Below are 18,642 nucleotides of genomic sequence, written 5' to 3' on the forward strand. Positions count from 1 at the left end.
TTTTCTTCAGTACCTTGATTGAAACAAGGCCTTGTGCATGCCAGGCAGTGCCCATCACTGAGCTCCACCCTGCCTCACTGTGTACTTTTCTATTATAAGATCAAATGCCACTAAATTGCCCACGATGACTTTGAAATTACTCTATATCCAGGTAAGTCTTAAACTTGTAATCCTCCCGAGTCAGCCTCCCAGCAGCTGGTTGGTGCACGAGTCTTTCTGAATCTTACATGATACAGCACAGAGAGGTAGTGAAACAGTTCTCAGTGCATTAAATGTACCTGAACTTTCAAAACTCCCTCCTTACTGCAGGGCACTTAAGTCAGCCCTGCAGTAGGAGCTAGCACCAGCAGTTTTCAAGTTGTTAATTTTATTAAACAACCCAGCTTGGAAATGCCTGGTTTAGATAAAGGGATTCCTGGATCCCTGTCTCAGTTGCCCCAGACTTGTGGTGAGAACTCAGTGGCCGCTCCTGCCCCTCACAGGTGCAGTTTCCTTGTCTGCAAAATGGTGCATTAAGTAAAGCTCTGAAACTACCCAAGTTTTACAAATGACTCCATCAGGCCCAAGGTTTAGACACATGTGAAGCCTCATGAATGGCCAGGTTGGGGGGGGGGGGCAGGAATAGCAATCTAGTTCTCAGGACTAGTTAGTAGTAGAATCATTCAATTTCCCAGCCCCTAGCCTTCATTTTACTCTTCACATTAAATAGCAAGCACCATACTGAAGACTCGAAACCAAGTTCTATTTCCACTGCTAAGCAGGCACCTCCAGCAAATCCTCAGCAAGAGTGAGTGCTGACTCCTTATTTATACAGGTGAGAACGGCCACATGTAGACCTTCCTGGAAAGATAATTGTTCCAGGAACACAGTGAGCATTTACAAAGGGCTGAGCAGGAAGTTATGATTTCTATCGATTTGAGTTTTTCATCTATTAAGCCTCTACCCCAATGTGTTCACCTTCCCTCACCCTTGACAAGCTGTTGCCCTTGGTGTGGGAGAGCAGAGAGGGAAAGAACTTTCCTTGGAAGCCTTCATCCTGTACTGGAAGATACTAGGCACCCTCCATGTTCTTTCCTGGCTCATGGACAAAGAAATGAGGGCTCAGGAATATGACTCATAACAGCCAATGCTGAGGCTGTGTTTGGGAAGGCATAAGGTTAGCCCAGTAGGTCAGCCTGGCTGACTAGGGAGCTGAGACACAGGAGGTAGTGGCCTTAGGGTCCAGTGTGGGAACACACAAGTGCATGAGCCATCTTCCACAGTACGGATGGGTTTGCACCCTCCAGTCTAGGTTTCTTTTGACAAGCCACATGCTCAAATCTCTCAGACTACCCAACATTCTCTATGTTTAGTCTTTTGTCTGCTTCCTCAAGCGAACCTTCCTTCTCATTGTTCAATAGTGATCTCCTGTATGGAAGCAGTATGGAGTTCCCGAGAACAGTGAAACTTGAAGTACCTTATCGTCCAGCAATCCCACTCTGTGACCGTCTGCTCCCCCAGCTTTATTGTAGCACTGTTCCCAGTTGCCAGGTGATGAAGAACCCCTGTCCGGAGTTGATGAGTACATAAGGAAATCTGCAGCCAGCAGCTTTGGGGCTGGGATGTAGCTCATTTAGTTGAGTTCTTGTCTGCCATGCATATAGCCCTGGATTGGATGCTCTGCACTAATTGAAACTGGGCATGTTATTAGACTGAAGAAATAGATCCGAATTACAGTACTGGTCAAGTTGATTTCTCTCTCTCCCACCATCTCTTCTTGTAAACTGATAAGGGATAGGTGTGAGGGGGTAGATAAGAACATTTCCTTTCTTTCTTCTCTTTTTCTTTTTTTCTTTCTTTCTTCTTCTTCTTCTTCTTCTTTTTTTTTCCCCCGTTTCCTAAAGACAGGGTTTCTCTGTGTAGTTTTGGTGCCTGTCCCGGATCTCGCTCTGTAGACCAGGCTGGCCTTGAACTCACAGAGCTCTGCCTCCTGAGTGCTGAGATTAAAGGCGTGAACCACCACCACCCAGCTGGATAAGGACATTTTCATATTCAATACTATAGCGACCCTAGAATCCCCACACCCCTATTATTCAAAATATAGCATGCACAGGCCAGGACAGCTCTGTGTTACCTCTCCAGCCCAGGTGGACCTGGGGCACTGCAGAGTTGGTGCTAAGGGACATTAACTAGACTGAACCAGATTTCCAGAAATACGACAACCAGGGCAAAGTGCAAGGGGGAGAAGAAGAGAGGCAGAGACACCAGGCGGTGGTGGCACATGCCTTTAATCACAGCACTTGGAAGGCAGAGGCAGGAGAATCTCCGAGTTCGAGGCCAGCCTGGTCTATAGAGTTCCAGGACGTCCAGGGCTACACAGAGAAACCCTGTCTTGAACCCTCTCCCCCCAGCTCCACTGTAAAATAAAAAAGAGGCAGAGACATCACAGACCTCAGGAATGTGGCTGACCAGCTGATGACAGCTTCTGTCTCCCTCCCTATAAAGCCTGCTGGCAGAGGCTGGCTGGCTGGCTTAGCAGATACAAGCACTTGCCACCAAGTCTGATGACCTGTGTCTGATACTCAGAACTGGCTTAACAGCAGTTCCACTCTATTCCTGTTTTGTTTTGTTTCCTCCTCTTTCTGGTTCATGACTGTTGGCTTATGCTTTGAAGGTTCTATTTGTTTGACTTCAGATCTCTGAGGAGTGCATGGCGTAACTCCATTCCTGGCAACAGGCCTTTGGGGTATGTCCTACCAAACTGGTCCAACTATCGTTATGACCTTATGAAGAAGAAAAGAAAAAGGCGCATCTTGCAATAGTTTGGCTACTCTGTTTTGGGTTGTGGGGGAAATGGTCACTAATGAATCTCCAGTTGCATTTTTTTTTTTTCTGGTTTCTTGAGACAAGGTTTCTCTGTGTAGCTTTGAGCTTTTCCTGGATCTTGCTCTATAGACCAGGCTGGTCTCGAACTCACAAAGATCCGCCTGCCTCTGCCTCCCAAGTGCTGGGATTAAAGGCGTGTGCCACCACCGCCCGGCTCCATGTTGCATTATTTACAACTAGAGTTGTTCTGCAAAGCACTGGGGAGACAGGGAAAGATTTGTCTCAAGTTTATGTCATAAGCTTCATCTCTGATATTGTGCTCTTATTAAACAAGCTCCAGAAGATGCAGATCTTCTTCTGGCTTCCACAGAGACTGCAGTCTGAATGGATTAAAAAAAACAGGAAGTCACCAAAGGACTGACAGGTATAGAGATATTTCTGCATGATTTCTGTGTGAAATATACGTGTATTTTTTCAGCACTGAGCTGGACTGTGGAGGGGCCCCAAAACAGCTTGACCACATAACAGCAAGAGGAGCCTAGACACAGCTTTAAAGATTAAAGGCGCACACCTTTAATCCCAGCACTTGAGAGGCAGTGCCAGGCAGATCTCTGTGAGTTCAAGGCCATCCTGAACTACAGAGTGAACTCACAGAAAAACCCTGTCTCAAAAAACCAAAAAAAAAAAAAAAAAAAAAAAAAAAAAAAAAAAAAAAAAAAAAAAAAAAAAAAAAAAAAAGAAAAGAAAAGAAAAAAGCAGACGAGCAGGCCTTGGAAATGGCTCCACCACTCGGCCAATCCTAAGACCACTTCCACAGCCAGCCAGCCCTGATGCTGGAGCAGTCACCAACACCTTTGCCCCAAACAAAAAGCCGCCTCCTCAGCAGTAAGGCAGGTTTTGTATGGAAACACCGAAAGGTTTTGTTACAGAAGAATTAACAGTAATAATTACTCAGGGGAGTCGATGCCAAGAAGGAAAACATAATGAATATCCAACCACCTAAAGCTGTTTTCTTGATGACTTTTTTATTTCCTGATGCAATGCTGGGGGTTCACATGTGGCTACCGGCCATCCATAGTAAAAGAAAACCAAAACATTAAACAGGAAGACTTTTCAAACTAAAGTGAAGAATGTACTTAAAATTATAAACTCACTAAACATAAGATTTATGAATCTCTGTCCAATAATTTAAAGAAGCATACAGTTCACACAAAACCCACATTTTCCTTTAATTAATGTAAGTAGACCACTTTCTCCCCAATGGCAAAGAAAAATCTGTACTAATCAGTTCATGGTGTAAAGGCCAGCCAGAGAAACCATTTTGTGTTAGGCCTCCATCTTAGTACCTAATGACTGCTTGCTCTAGACTCAAAATTCCAGAAAGATGGGTTCCCAGAAAACAGCACTGACTCAGTGACCCCCAACCAGATGTTGATATGACTGCCTGCTTTTTTTTAGCTTCTGTAACTTGCTCACACAGATACCCAAAGACTGTTTTGAGTTGCTTTACCCACTTGACAGAAGAGACCAGTTTCTACTTGCTTGTGTAGATACTGAAGGTCTTCCTGTGGCTTTCTTCTTTAAAAAACCTTCCTTAAACCCCTCCTTCATGGCAATCTCAAATTTGGTTCACAGATTGTTGTCCTGCTAGCAGTTAATAAGTATTTTCATTATTTTTGGATTGAGTCTATGGTATTCTCCCAGGGGTCAGAAACTTCGTAACAATGAACTATCATGAGATAATTAAATAGTATTAAAAAAAACAGTATAGTCAAAAATAGCTTGACCAATGAAGTCCACACAAGTTTATCGTGTAAATCTGCTGCTGGTTTTCCTTCCAGTCTTGGGTTGGACACTTAGTTCCACAGCTTTAAAAAAGGACAGCTCAGATGGAGGCAAATCCACAGACCCTAAACAGAGTCTTACTCTCCTGAATAGCTCTCGAGTCTTCTGTGCCGGCTCCCTACCACCACTTCTCAAAGCAAATGTGTTCCTTGGGAATATGGCTGGTTTCCAGTTGCTTAGAGAAAAAGTCAGTCATTGCAGGCGGGCCGCAGATGTAGAACAGAGTCTCTGCTGAAATGTGGTCTCTTATCTCCTTCTCCGTTATTCTTCCTTCTACCAAAAAAACAGAACAAATTCCATTCAGGGTAGGCATGTTTCTATCCTGACCTACCACAGCTTGGTGGCAGAGTTCACCTGCAGCACTGTGAGCTGACCACACTGTTCACCTGCAGCACTGTGAGCTGACCAACCACACTGTTCACCTGCAGCACTGTGAGCTGACCAACCACACTGTTCACCTGCAGCACTGTGAGCTGACCACAGTGTTCACCTGCAGCACTGTGAGCTGACCAATCACACTGTTCACCTGCAGCACTGTGAGCTGACCACACTGTCCACCTGCAGCACTGTGAGCTGACCACACTGTTCACCTGCAGCACTGTGAGCTGACCACACTGTTCACCTGCAGCACTGTGAGCTGACCACACTGTTCACCTGCAGCACTGTGAGCTGACCAACCACACTGTTCACCTGCAGCACTGTGAGCTGACCACACTGTTCACCTGCAGCACTGTGAGCTGACCACACTGTTCACCTGCAGCACTGTGAGTTGACTACACTGTTCACCTGCAGCACTGTGAGCTGACCAACCACACTGTTCACCTGCAGCACTGTGAACTGACCACACTATTCACCTGCAGCACTGTGAGTTGACTACACTGTTCACCTGCAGCACTGTGAGCTGACCAACCACACTGTTCACCTGCAGCACTGTGAGCTGACCACACTATTCACCTGCAGCACTGTGAGCTGACCACAGTGTTCACCTGCAGCACTGTGAGCTGACCACACTGTCCACCTGCAGCACTGTGAGCTGACCACACTGTTCACCTGCAGCACTGTGAGCTGACCACACTGTTCACCTGCAGCACTGTGAGCTGACCACACTGTTCACCTGCAGCACTGTGAGCTGACCAACCACACTGTTCACCTGCAGCACTGTGAGCTGACCACACTGTTCACCTGCAGCACTGTGAGCTGACCACACTGTTCACCTGCAGCACTGTGAGTTGACTACACTGTTCACCTGCAGCACTGTGAGCTGACCAACCACACTGTTCACCTGCAGCACTGTGAACTGACCACACTATTCACCTGCAGCACTGTGAGTTGACTACACTGTTCACCTGCAGCACTGTGAGCTGACCAACCACACTGTTCACCTGCAGCACTGTGAGCTGACCACACTATTCACCTGCAGCACTGTGAGCTGACCACAGTGTTCACCTGCAGCACTGTGAGCTGACCACAGTGTTCACCTGCAGCACTGTGAGCTGACCACAGTGTTCACCTGTAGCACTGTGAGCTGACCAACCACACTGTTCACCTGCAGCACTGTGAGCTGACCAACCACACTGTTCACCTGCAGCACTGTGAGCTGACCAACCACACTGTTCACCTGCAGCACTGTGAGCTGACCACAGTGTTCACCTGCAGCACTGTGAGCTGACCAACCACACTGTTCACCTGCAGCACTGTGAGCTGACCACAGTGTTCACCTGCAGCACTGTGAGCTGACCAATCAGTGTTCACCTGCAGCACTGTGAGCTGGCCAATCAGTGTTCACCTGCAGCACTGTGAGCTGACCAATCAGTGTTCACCTGCAGCACTGTGAGCTGACCAATCAGTGTTCACCTGCAGCACTGTGAGCTGACCAATCAGTGTTCACCTGCAGCACTGTGAGCTGACCAATCAGTGTTCACCTGCAGCACTGTGAGCTGACCACACTGTTCACCTGCAGCACTGTGAGCTGACCAACCACAGTGTTCACCTGCAGCACTGTGAACTTGGACTCTCCAGGCTTCTCAGGCCTACAGCAAGCAAAGCAGAAGGCTCATCCCCAAATGCTCTTTAGAGAGTTCACAAGCTCACTTGCATTATAGAGATGAAAACTACCTTCAGCAAAGTAAATGGCTATTTTATTTAAAAAAATAAATAAAATTCTTTCAGGATGGCAAGATGGCTCAGCACGCAAAGAATCTTCTACCAAGACTGATGACCTGAGCTTGATCCCTGAGACTAACAGATGGAAAGAGAGAACCAACTCCCAAATGTTAAATGGTGCCCTCTGACCTTCACACATCACTGCAAACACAAAGATACACACACACACACACACACACACACACACACACACACACTAATTTAAAATAACAAAAGGAGGGGTATGAGGAGGGAGGAGGGGGGATCTGTGGATAGTATGTGGAGTGAGTAGAAAATTTCTTTCCTTTTTTTTTTTTTTTTGGTTTTTTTGAAACAGGGTTTCTCTGTGTAGCTCTGGCTGTCCTGGAATTCACTCTGTAGCCCAGGCTGGCCTCGAACTCACAGAGATCCGCCTGCCTCTGCCTCCCAAGTGCTGGGATTAAAGGCATGTGCCACCATCGCCCGAAAATTTCTTAATAAAGAAAAAAGAAAAAAATAAATAACAGAAATTGTCATGTGTGCTGTGCCTTGGGCTCCATTGTGGAGAAAGTGAGTCAGCTCAGTAGCAGCACCATGGATGTAGTGACCTATAACGATGTGCATGTCAACTTCAGTCAGGAAGATTGGGCATTGCTGGATCCTTCCCAGAAGAGTTTCTACAGAGATGTGATATTGGAGACCTATATGAACCTCACTGATATAGGCTACAATTGAGAAGATCATAACGTTGAAGAACATTGTCAAAGTTCTCAAAGATACAGAAGTTACGTCGTATGTCACTCTGGATACAAGCCATATGAGCACAGGGATATAGAAAGAAGCAATCTCCATCTCAGAACAATTAGAAGATATGTAGTACTTATGTTGAGTAGATTTGTTGAATGCAATTCAAGTTTACAAGTAATCAGTTTTCCAGCTCCAATGGGAATACATCAACAAACACACTGCAGAAAAGCCCTATGAATACTAGTAATATGTAAATACTTCTGTTTGTCCTGATTCACTTTGCAAATGTAGTATGACTCACAGTATAGGAAATTTATCAATGGAATAAGTGGGGTAAAGGTCTGAATTCTACAAGATCTCTTCAAATATGTGAAAAATCTCATAGAAAAAGATGCTGGGGCTGAAGAGATGGCTCAGAGGTTAAGAGCACTGATTGCTCTTCCAGAGGTCCTGAGTTCAATTCCCAGCAACCACATGGTGGCTCATAACCATCTGTAATGATAACTAGTGCCCTCTTCTGGCCTGCAGTCATACATGCTGTATACATAATAAATAAATAAATCTTAAAAAAAAAAAAAAAAAAAAAGAGAAAAGAAAAAAGAAGCCATAAATGTGAGCCAGGTAATAATGGCTCTTACCATTTTAGGCATCTTCAAATATGCAAAACAATCTTTAATGAAGGGAAACAACATGAGTGTAAGCAATGTGATAAAACCTTAAGATCTGATTCCTCTTTACATTTAGTTCAAATTGTAAAATTAACTTATACAGATATAAAGATTCAACAGCGTAATGAATGTGTTACAGCTTTTAAAAGTGCCAATTATCCTTTCAGGCATGAAAGAAGTCATAAAGGAGAGCAAACTTCTGAATATACTGAATGTGTTAAAGCATTTGCATAACATAGTTGACTTCAAAGGCATGAAAGAATCAATACTGGAAAGAAACTCTATGCAGGTATTCAATATGGTGAAGCCTTTACATGTCATAGTAGACTCCAAATACATAAACACATACTGGAGAGAAACCCTATGAATGATATCAATGTGGTAAAGCCTTTGCACAACAAGGTCATCTTCAAATGCATGAAAGAATACATATGGGAGAAAAACCCTATGAATGTAAACAGTGTGGTAAAACTTTTGCATATCATAGTCATCTCAAAATACAAAAAAGAACACATACTAGAGAGAAACCCTATGAATGATATCAATGTGGTAAAGCCTTTGCACAATAAGGTCATCTTCAAATACATAAAAAGAACATATACAGGAGTAAAACCCTATGAATGTAATCAATTTGGTAAAGCCTATGCTCATCACAATTCTCTTCAATGGCATAAAAGAACACATATTGGAGAGAATCCCTATGAATGGAATCAATATGATAAAATCAATATGATATGATAAAATCAATATGATAAAACATAGTCATCTACAAAGGCATGAAAGAACACATACAATGAGTGAAACCCTACATGAATAACTTTTAGTGTGTAATTGGTCTGTTAAAGCCTTTGAATATAGCATTAGATTTTGAGGATCTGAAAAAACTCACGCTGAAGGGAATCTGAATATAAAAAATTGGTAATATTTTTAGCCAACTCACTTATATCACACAAGATTATTTATTCTGAAGAAAACAATCTGACAAGTGTCAACAACTGGTTCAAGCAATATGATACCCCTCTTTATTTTGTTTACACCTGCAGGCTCACATTGACAAAAGGCCTATGAATTTAAATAAGGTAACTCTTTTAGATTCTATACTTCTCCTCAATTACATGAGATAATGAATCCAGGTGTAAAACTTCCTGCATGTATATTAGTGCCTTTTCTGTTGCTATGATATAACATCATTTCTATATTTGCTTACAAAAGTGTTTAATTTGTCCCCTGGTTCCAGAGCGATGCATAATCCCCATGAAAGTGGCATGGGAACAAGTGTCAGACACGGCAGCTAAAGTAGGAAGCTACTGCAGCACGAAGGAGAAAGTGTAAACTGAAAATGGCGTGCAGATGTAAACTATCAGGCCAAACCCCAGTGAAACATTTCTTCCAGCAGGGCAGCATTTTCTAAATCTTCAAACATGATATCACAGAGAGAATGATTGATTTGTCTGACTTCAAGCCTACATTCTTACTTTGTTACATGAACCAATTCATGATGGAGAAAAACCCTCTAAGCCTTTAGATGCCTCAACACCCGTGTTACAAGAATAACATGAGAAAAAACATTCATGAGTAAAAATTAGTTTAAAGATTTGTTTTAATTTTAATTATGCAATGTCAGTGTGTCTTTGTGTGGGTATGTGCATGTACATTCTGGTTGCCAAACAGGTTAGACCCTTGGAGCTTTTTGTAGCAGGAATTACTAGAAGTCATAAAAAGCCTGACCTTGGTCCTGGGGGTAAACTTATATTAAGGGCTTGGCCATGTCTCTAGCCCTGTAAATATTCTAAAGCTTTTTTTTTTTTTTTATCATCTTGATATCTGGAAATAGGGAGGAACTCATAAAAGAGAAAAACTCTATTTATGTAAATGATATGGTAAAGACTTTAGACATCACAGTTGTCTTCAGTTTCAAGAAAAAAAGTTATTTCATCTCTTTTTCATCATAGCCTTGAAGTAAATAAATTATTAACCAAGTTCACTGTGGGTACCTGCCCCTGAGGTACCTTTTATCTGAGGGTACTCTTGAGGAGTGAGGGATAAGAGATTTAGATAGAAGGATGGAGAGGAGAGAAAAAAGAAACACAGGATAGCCCCAGGAGGGCCTAAATCCTTATCCACTGGCCCAGAACTTCATTCAAAAGGCTTTTTATAATAATGCCAAGGGGCAAGGCAAAAGACCTTCCTCTTGCTAGATACAGCCAAGTGCAGACCCTTCTAAACATCTGGTACCCAGGCCCATGGTCCAATCATCCTCTTATGCAGCCCTGCTGGGTTCTAAAGACTATTGTGAAGTTCACATTGTGGATTCTATTTTGTAACATCTGAGGTGGATATTAAAGTGTGCTATACGTGTGGCAAACCCATTTAGTGAAGTTTATTTTTTGGTCCTTTTATTCCTTCTGTGGCTTTTGTTCATCTTCTAGTTTGCTTTCACTTAGTAGAGGTATTTTTCTGCTTCAATGTATGGAATGGGATGGCCATCATCTAAATGGTACATTTGTATTTAAATATTAGGCAGTGTGTGATCATTCTTTTCAAGTTGGTGTGTCTGTGAAAGGGTGGTGGGTTTTTGTTACTGGTTTTATTTTCCATATGTTTTTTTTTTTCACAAATTCCCTTGAAATGTTGTTTGTCATCCAGCCTGGCTTGATTGTTAGTAATTAGTCAAAGATACATTTGAATTCATGATCCTCATGTGTCAGTCTCCTGAGTACAAGTCTAAGGGTGTATGATGTGCTCCCAACGTTTGCTGTTTTGTCAGCACATATTAAGAACGTTAATGTTCAAATGCTTAATAGAAGAGAACATAAGAAACATTAAATACATCATGTGTGTATTCAAAGAAACATTTTTCAGCTATCTAGAAGAAATGTAATGAAGTAGCATAATCGGCAATCAACTGTATATTTCACAATATAACTCAACTGTATATTTCACAATATAACTGATGTACTATGGATATGTATGTATCATTTGTAGTTCCATGCATCTTCATGTCCTTATCAGTTATTCATTTCACATAATATCTTGAAGTATTGCCTTCTAAGGGAATTATCCAGAGATGCCAGATAACATAATGCCATGAGATTTATTTAAAAAAAAATGTTGTGTGTTTGTGTAATGTGACTATGGGTTTTAGGCCATGACAGATATGTGGAGACAAGAAGACAACTTTGTGGGGTCTACTTTTGTCCATCTTCATACGGTGATCAAGATGAGGTTACAGCCTTGCACAACACAGATATTTCCAACATAGCTGTCTCATTGATGCTCAAATAAGATTAGGTGAAACATTACTCCTAAAAAGACAGCATTACTCATAAAAAAAGATCATCGGATGCTTCATCCCCTGGTTGTCTAATAGATGAAATAGTTATACACAAGACAATCCATCTTGGTTTCTTTTCTCAATGCAAATATTTAATTAGTAGGCAACTGATCTTGGTACTGTTAGTTTAGGTCTCTAATCAGTAAAATATCGTCTTCTTTTTAGATTGTAAACATACTTTCTTTGAAGCATAATGGAAAACAGGAGAAATTGAATAATAAATCCTATTTCCAAATGAAAAAAAATTAAAATAACTTTACTGGGTGTGGTGACTCAAACTTTTAGTCTCAGCATTTGGAGGGGAGAAGCAGGTGGATCTTCATGAGTTCCAGGCAAGCAAAGGCTACATAGTAAGACCTTATCTCAAGAAACTAAAACCAAAAAAAAAAAAAAAGTAAATAAAAAAACTTTAAGGCATCCTTCCAAAGAGAGAATCTGAGTAATTTAAATAACTATTAATGGCAAATGGAACTGATTCAACCAAAGCAGGAGTATAGTTTATTTGTTTGTTTGTATACTATAGTTATGATGCCAGGGTCTACTAAAAATTGTGAAAAATACAATTTTAATACAGGTAGTACAAGACCTATCTATAATAAGCAAACCCAAGTTAAGTATTTCTACATGAACCACCTCAATTACCCTGGGAATGACATTCCCAGCAGATGACTCCTAACTGTAAAACATCTATCTATGCTTAACCAATTGGCCTGTCTATCCAATAACAGCACGACTAGCCAAAACTTCTTTAGAGGACTCACCTGTGACGTATGGCTGAAGTTCTGCACTGATTTGTGTCATCTGTTTTGTAACATGCAAACTGCAAGTAATCTTCTCAGGAAATTCATTTACTAAATCGAGGATATTTTTCTGGAATGTCAAACAAAGGTCAAACTACAATTTAAAAAAAAATCAAACCATCAAACCATAGCTGGGTATGGTGGTAGAATGGAAGCCTTTAATCCCAGCACTCAGCAGTCAGAGATAAGTGAATCTCTGAGTTTAAGGGCAGTCTGGTCTACATAACAAATTCCAGGCCAGTAAGGCTAATGTCTTAAAACCACTACCACTACCTCCCCCTTCACTATCACCTCTTCCTCCTCCTCCTCCTGGTTTTTGAGACAGTCTCATGTGGTCCAGGCTGGCCCTGAATTTGCTATGTAGCTGAAGTTGGCCAAGAATGCCTGATCTTCCAGCCTCACATGTCAAGGACTGGGGTTACAGATGTGAGACACCATGCCTGGCCCTAGTGACTTTTCTATTCCACTGACTTCTAGATTCTATCCCATTGTGGTGGTCTGAATGAGAATGGGCCCCATAGGCTCCTCATAGTTTCAATACTTGGTCCCCAGTTGGTGGAACTGTTTGGGAAGGATTAGAAGTACAGCCTTGTTAGACGTGTGTCACAGGGGTGGGCGTTGCGGCTTCAAAAGAGTCATCCCATTCCCAGTTAACCCTCTCTGCCTCCTGCTTGTGTCTCAAGATGTGAGCCTGCAGCTACTGCTTCAGCACCATGCCTTCCTGCCTGTTGCCACGATGGCCATGGACTCCAACCCTCTGAAACCACAACCCCCATGTTAAATGATTTCCTTTATAGGTTAGCTTGGTCATAATGTTATATCATAGTAATAGAAAAATAACTAAGATGTCCACCAAGACTCATCTTATTCTGCCAATTAACTGGAAACATTTTTAACTGTCCTAGGTGAAATGTGTCTGTTAATTCTCATTTGAGATTAAGCCTTGCTAAGCCTTTTATTTGAACCTTTGCAGAGAAATCTGAACCTAACAGAAGAAAAAAAATTCCCCATTTATTTACATGTTTGTTTATTTTTATTGGCATTTATTGTTAAGTGATGGGCTCAGAAAGACATTTTCATTGGAGTACATCATGCACTTTGTACATATTCACCCCATCCTCCTCCTTTTACTCCCATTCAATCCCCTAGGCAGTTTCACATCTTTCTTGTCCTATATACCTGTATGATTTTTCATTGTTTAATTGGCATACAAAGTATTGGGTTTTGTCATGGCATTTTTTTTTTTTTTTTTTTTAAAGATTTATTATGGATAGTGTTCTGTCTGCACGTATCCCTGCAGGCCAGAAGAGGGCACCAGATCTCATTACAGATGGTTGTGAGCCACCATGTGGTTGCTGGGACTTGAACTCAGGACCTTTAGGAAGAGCAAGCAGTGCTCTTAACCTCTGAGCCATCTCTCCAGCCCCCTTGTCATGGCATTTTTTGGTTTTGTTTTGTTTTGTTTTTCGAGACAGTGTTTCTCTATGTAGCTTTGGTGCCTGTTTTGGATCTCGATCTGTAGACCCGGCTGGCCTCGAACTCACAAAGATCCGCCTGCCTCTGCCTCCTGAGTGTTGGGATTAAAGGCATGTGCTACCACCGCCCGGCTCGTCATGGCATTTTTATACACACTTTATTTTGGTTGATCACCCCCCCACACACACCCACACATATACCTCTCTCCTTCTGTCCTGAGCTCTCGTGTACCCTAAGACTCGGTAGTGCCCTCTGCACTTATCATTTCACATCCCCTGTTGTTTGTGGACTATATACAATTTCACACACTTGCTACAGCACCATGAAAACATGCTCCCACCTTACCTTAAACAGGAGTTCACTGGTGTTCTTTGCACTGTAGAACAGTTTTATTGTTCCTATCTCATAGCTACTTCCTTTGTCTGCTTGGTCTCGGTGGAGATCTGCTGAGTGGCGCAGGATGGAAAGCAGGGGGTTAATCCCAACCCCTCCAGCAATCAACACGAGGTTTCGAGGGGCATCTGTGGGCCGAGGGTCAAAGAAGAACTCTCCACCCACTCTGAGCGCCACTTCGGAGTCAAGTGTGCACTGAGCAAGAAAGAAAAGATCCCTTGGTCCCATGCAGCACAAGTCTCAGACCAAACGTCCTACGTAAGTGAAGCCACCAGGCTGACCCGCGTGCCTTTTAGTATTTAGGACGATCTGCACAACTTGTTTTCAATTTTCCCAGAGCGTTGGGACTTGATTCTACTTGTCCAGCCTGTAGTCTGCTCGCTATCCCAACTTTGTGATCCACACGACATAGCCATGCTGGTGTTAACAAAGGGGGATTTGCTGAAGAGATTGTGCCATTAGCTTCACAGGTGAGGAGCTGAGCTGAGGAAAACGGCAATGGACGCGGGCAGGGAAACTCTGGGGTGTGAATCCCTTCATCAGAGTCATTCCTGTGTTCTGACCCAGGCTGAGAAAGGCAGGATGAGACGTGTAAGGCCCCCGGGGCGCCCTCCTCAGGTGAGCGGTGCAGGCTTGCACCAGCACTGTGGTACCAGCTGTGCCGGTTCACTTCTCCCTCTACAGCCAGAAAAGCAGCAGGAGGCTGTACATGCAGGCTGAGTCTCACACCAGCCTGCCCAGGTCACATGCCAGTATCTGGTGACATCACTTATACCACAACTGCCACCACAGGAGAATGAATGCACTGGTTCCCAATGGGCCAATACTGCTTCTGATGGGGTGTTCTGGAAACCTGTGGCAACTTTTTTTTTCATTGTCACAGTGATTTGGGGAACCTAAGTGACACTCGGAGGATAGGGCTAGATGTCCCACATTAACTGGTGGCTTCCTGGATCTGGCTCCTAGTAAACTGATGGCTAAATCTGCAAGGATTTTCTGTTATTCTTAATTGGTAGTTTGGATTCAGCCACTGTGGGAATATTCAGAACACAAATTTGTGCATGATACAAACGAGGCCTTTTTTAAAATTCAGAGTGCTGGATTACCTGCATGCCATTGCCGCAATGCACAGGACTGTCAGGTGACTCTGAGTGAGCCACAGGCTATTCATGTGGGCAGAAGCTGGTTTGTAGTGACCTGAGACCTGGGCCGTGGTGACGCAGAGCAGGCTGCTGGAAGGACCCATGGCAGCCAGGAAGCACGGAAAGAGAACGCCTACATGTGGTTTTCCTCCTCCCCCTCCTTTTTATTTTATCTGCCTCCCCCTCAGCCCATGGCATGGTGCTGCCCGCACACATTCAGAGAGTGTACTCTACCCTTGGTTAATCCTCTCTGGAAATGGCCTCAGAGAACACATCCAGAGGTGAGCCTTACTAATTAATCCTGTACTCTCTTCTCCATCAAGCCCACAATCAAGATGAATCTGAACAATGACTCATCTTACAAATAAACTGTGACAGCTTTGCACGAATCTAAGTTCACCCGAATTTTCCAGAATGGAACAAGTGCAGACTAGATCTGGCTGTGTTCACTGTTCTGGAAGACCACATCCCAGGAAGTGACATGAGTGTCCTTCTGTCACCCACACAGCAAGCCTACACCACCTGCATCTGCAGACCACACATTTGTAGTAACCATTTTTAGTAAAAGTCTGCTGACTGCTTCACTCTATTGTGTAGTCTCCATACGCTCAAACTTGAGCGTTTGGAAATAAATATTCTTGACTCTGGGTTCCTTTCCTGCCTTTATCCCTCCTTTGTATTTCAGCTAGAGAATTTGAGTTTGGGTGCTTTTTTCAGTTTTATGTTTTTCCTTGGAGGGCAGGGATTCCTGCTAGCATCGGGTTCTGTATGAAAAGCTGTCTGGATTACTGTGGCTCTCAGAGAGGACACAGTGCTGGGTATGTCTGCCTCCTTCCCGCCTCCCTCTATCCCAGAATCCAGGAATTCAGCCATTTACACTGGGAGCACAGCTTTACCTCATTGCAAGCTCCTGTCATAAATCTACAGAATCTAGAAGTAGTAACATGTCATATGCGTTTGGAGAGTCAAAGCCTTGGCACCCAGTCCTTGGCACCACACATACCAGGTGAGCAGTAGACACTTCTGGACAGGGATTTAATTCGAGGTTCTACAACTTAAGATGACCAAACTTAGAGGAAAACCCAGGAATAAAATCCCTTGATTGATGAAATAAGTCCCCTATTGATAAAGAACTGTTCAATAAATGGAAATCCTTCCCCGAGGGAAACACACCTAAACTCGACTACTTTAAATAAGCAGGAGAGTGTTTTTTCATTCTGACAGACAGCTGGCAGCAGGGGCCGCTGGTTCAGAGGACATAACTCTAGGCATGGCTGCACTGGCGACTGCAGTGCCTAAAAATGCTCCTTCCTCTCAGGCCCTAAAAGTAGAATCCAAAACCTAGGAGGCTCTGCCCTTGCTCAGCCCTGCTCACCTGCATACACACTTCTCTCTTCTGCCATGAGAACCCAAGAGCAAAAGAAGCTAAGAAGGAGAAGGAAACCTTTTCCCGGTGCTCTTCAGTGTTGTGGAGCAACGAGAACAAAGAAAGCAACTTGCTTATTGTTTTTGGAAACCCGAGGATGAAAGAAGCCGCCTTTGTCTGTTGTTGATAAGTAGAAACCACTAGGGGAGTCTGAACACAAACGTCAAGTCACTGTTTGCTCTAGCATGCAAGCAGGTAAAAGGACCTTACTGTCTTCCTCACAGAGCACTGCACTGTGTTTGAGTACAGATGTGCCACATGTTACAGGCAACCTTTCCACAGCTTCCAGAACTCCTTGCTCTGCCAAAGAGAAAAGACAAGCACTTTCCCCCATGTCAGCCAGGCAGCCTGCTGCCACCGACACATTTCCTGTCCACCCTACCAGCTCAAAGACAGTGAACTCAGAGGACAGGAGCCTCGGAAAATGGCTCCAGGACAAATCTGACGTCATAATGGCTGGTGGCAGTAAGAGACCCTTCTCTCCATATAAACTCTAAAGTTACTTGCCTTTATCTGTAAAACAGCTACATTTTCGTTGTTTTGCAATAAATCCACCAGTCAATGTAAGGGGAATTGTTCCTTGTTTGAGTCTCCCAATCTAAGAGCACCCACTGTACCTCTTTGATTCCTTTTATGAGATTGTGATGGACCGTTGTTTTTGGTTTGGGTTTTTGTTTTTTTTTCCTGAAGAACCATATGAAAGCTGGTCTTATACTGGGGGATGTACCAAGAAAGGGACGTAATTTGCAAGTTTTCACCACACAAAAGTCTCTTCAGCCACAAGGGCATGTTACTGCCTACAGATATGTCCTGTTTAGGATTCTGTGTGTATCTCTACTAACCTAGCCAAACTGTAGCCACTACATTCTACAACCCCCCCCCCCCCATGTGCCCCGTTTGTGTAGGACAAGGCTACACATCTGCCCCCATCATGCATTTCTGCTGGTGCTCTGGCCAGATCTGCTACTACTGGCTTCACTCCTCGCCTTACATGTGGTTCCTACACAAACAAGAATTCTCTGCAACCTTTAAAAACACAGTGATGAAAATAAAGTTAGTTTTTGCTTTCTGTTCTCTTTTTTGACTGTCAATGACTCCCAGAAAAGAATGAAACTGTGCTGAGTTTCTGGGTGCATTTCAGTAAGGAAGCTAAGAAAACCCTGAAACAGGATGGAGGCTGCAGGTGAATACAAAGACACACTATGGTACAGAGAAAGGGAAACAAAAAGAAAGAAGGGTCAAAAACTAAGGACCCCCTTTGTTCCTGGCATTCTAGCAGGTAACGGCAGGTGGCATGTGCAGGAAAGGGGGTAAGCCTTGTGATACAGCACAATATACAAGCAACAGTTAGAACTGGATCCTCTCAGAACCCCGTATGAAGAGCCCGAGGTGACTAGTGTGGAGCACCAGACTCAGCATTAATGACTGCGCACTACTCTAACTGCAGATGGTTCCCTCCGGGTTCTAGGCAGTCCCTTCTTTAGGATGTTCACAGTAAGACTGTTGACCTAACAGTTGATTTCCAAACACTTGTATAGAATGCCTGGTGGAAACAAAATATTTCCAATCCTTTTAAAACACAGTTCACCAACAAGATTCTGCTTCTCCACCCTCCTGGGGAACTCAGTGTGAGTTTGCATGCTGCATGTCCCCAGTCCTCCCACTGGCCACCTTGCCGTTCAGGATCCTATTCCTGCAGGTCCGGGTTACAAGTAAACTAAGTGAGCTGAACACACATTTAATGGAGGCAGACGAAGATGCTCAGATCGCCAACTTTAAGTTAGCTGAGGGGCTGGAGAGACCTCACCAGTTCAGAGCACCTGCCACTCTTACAGAGGCCTCAAGTTCGGTTCCCAACACCCGCATGGTGATGCACAACCATCAG

At 43.5% G+C, this 18,642-nt stretch overlaps 1 protein-coding gene and 1 pseudogene across 4 annotated transcripts in view; one reads left to right on the forward strand and one right to left on the reverse strand.

Moving 5' to 3' along the window:
* Positions 1 to 3,811: 3,811 nt before the first annotated feature.
* The window catches only part of Oxnad1 (oxidoreductase NAD binding domain containing 1), a 29,677-nt gene continuing 14,846 nt past the window's right edge, over positions 3,812 to 18,642 (reverse strand). For all 4 annotated transcript variants that reach the window (XM_028878396.2, XM_028878395.2, XM_028878393.2 and 1 more), the window contains 3 exons: positions 14,142 to 14,384; positions 12,282 to 12,390; positions 3,812 to 4,923 (listed from right to left, as the gene is read on the reverse strand). In XM_028878396.2, the coding sequence (XP_028734229.1) occupies positions 4,769 to 4,923; positions 12,282 to 12,390; positions 14,142 to 14,384 (507 nt within the window). In that variant the 3' untranslated portion in view covers positions 3,812 to 4,768. The remainder of the gene's footprint in view (positions 4,924 to 12,281; positions 12,391 to 14,141; positions 14,385 to 18,642) is intronic.
* Positions 7,240 to 7,755, forward strand: LOC114699361 (annotated as a pseudogene).

This window comes from Peromyscus leucopus, chromosome 9 (assembly GCF_004664715.2).
Source record: "Peromyscus leucopus breed LL Stock chromosome 9, UCI_PerLeu_2.1, whole genome shotgun sequence".
Classification (NCBI taxonomy): domain Eukaryota; kingdom Metazoa; phylum Chordata; class Mammalia; order Rodentia; family Cricetidae; genus Peromyscus; species Peromyscus leucopus.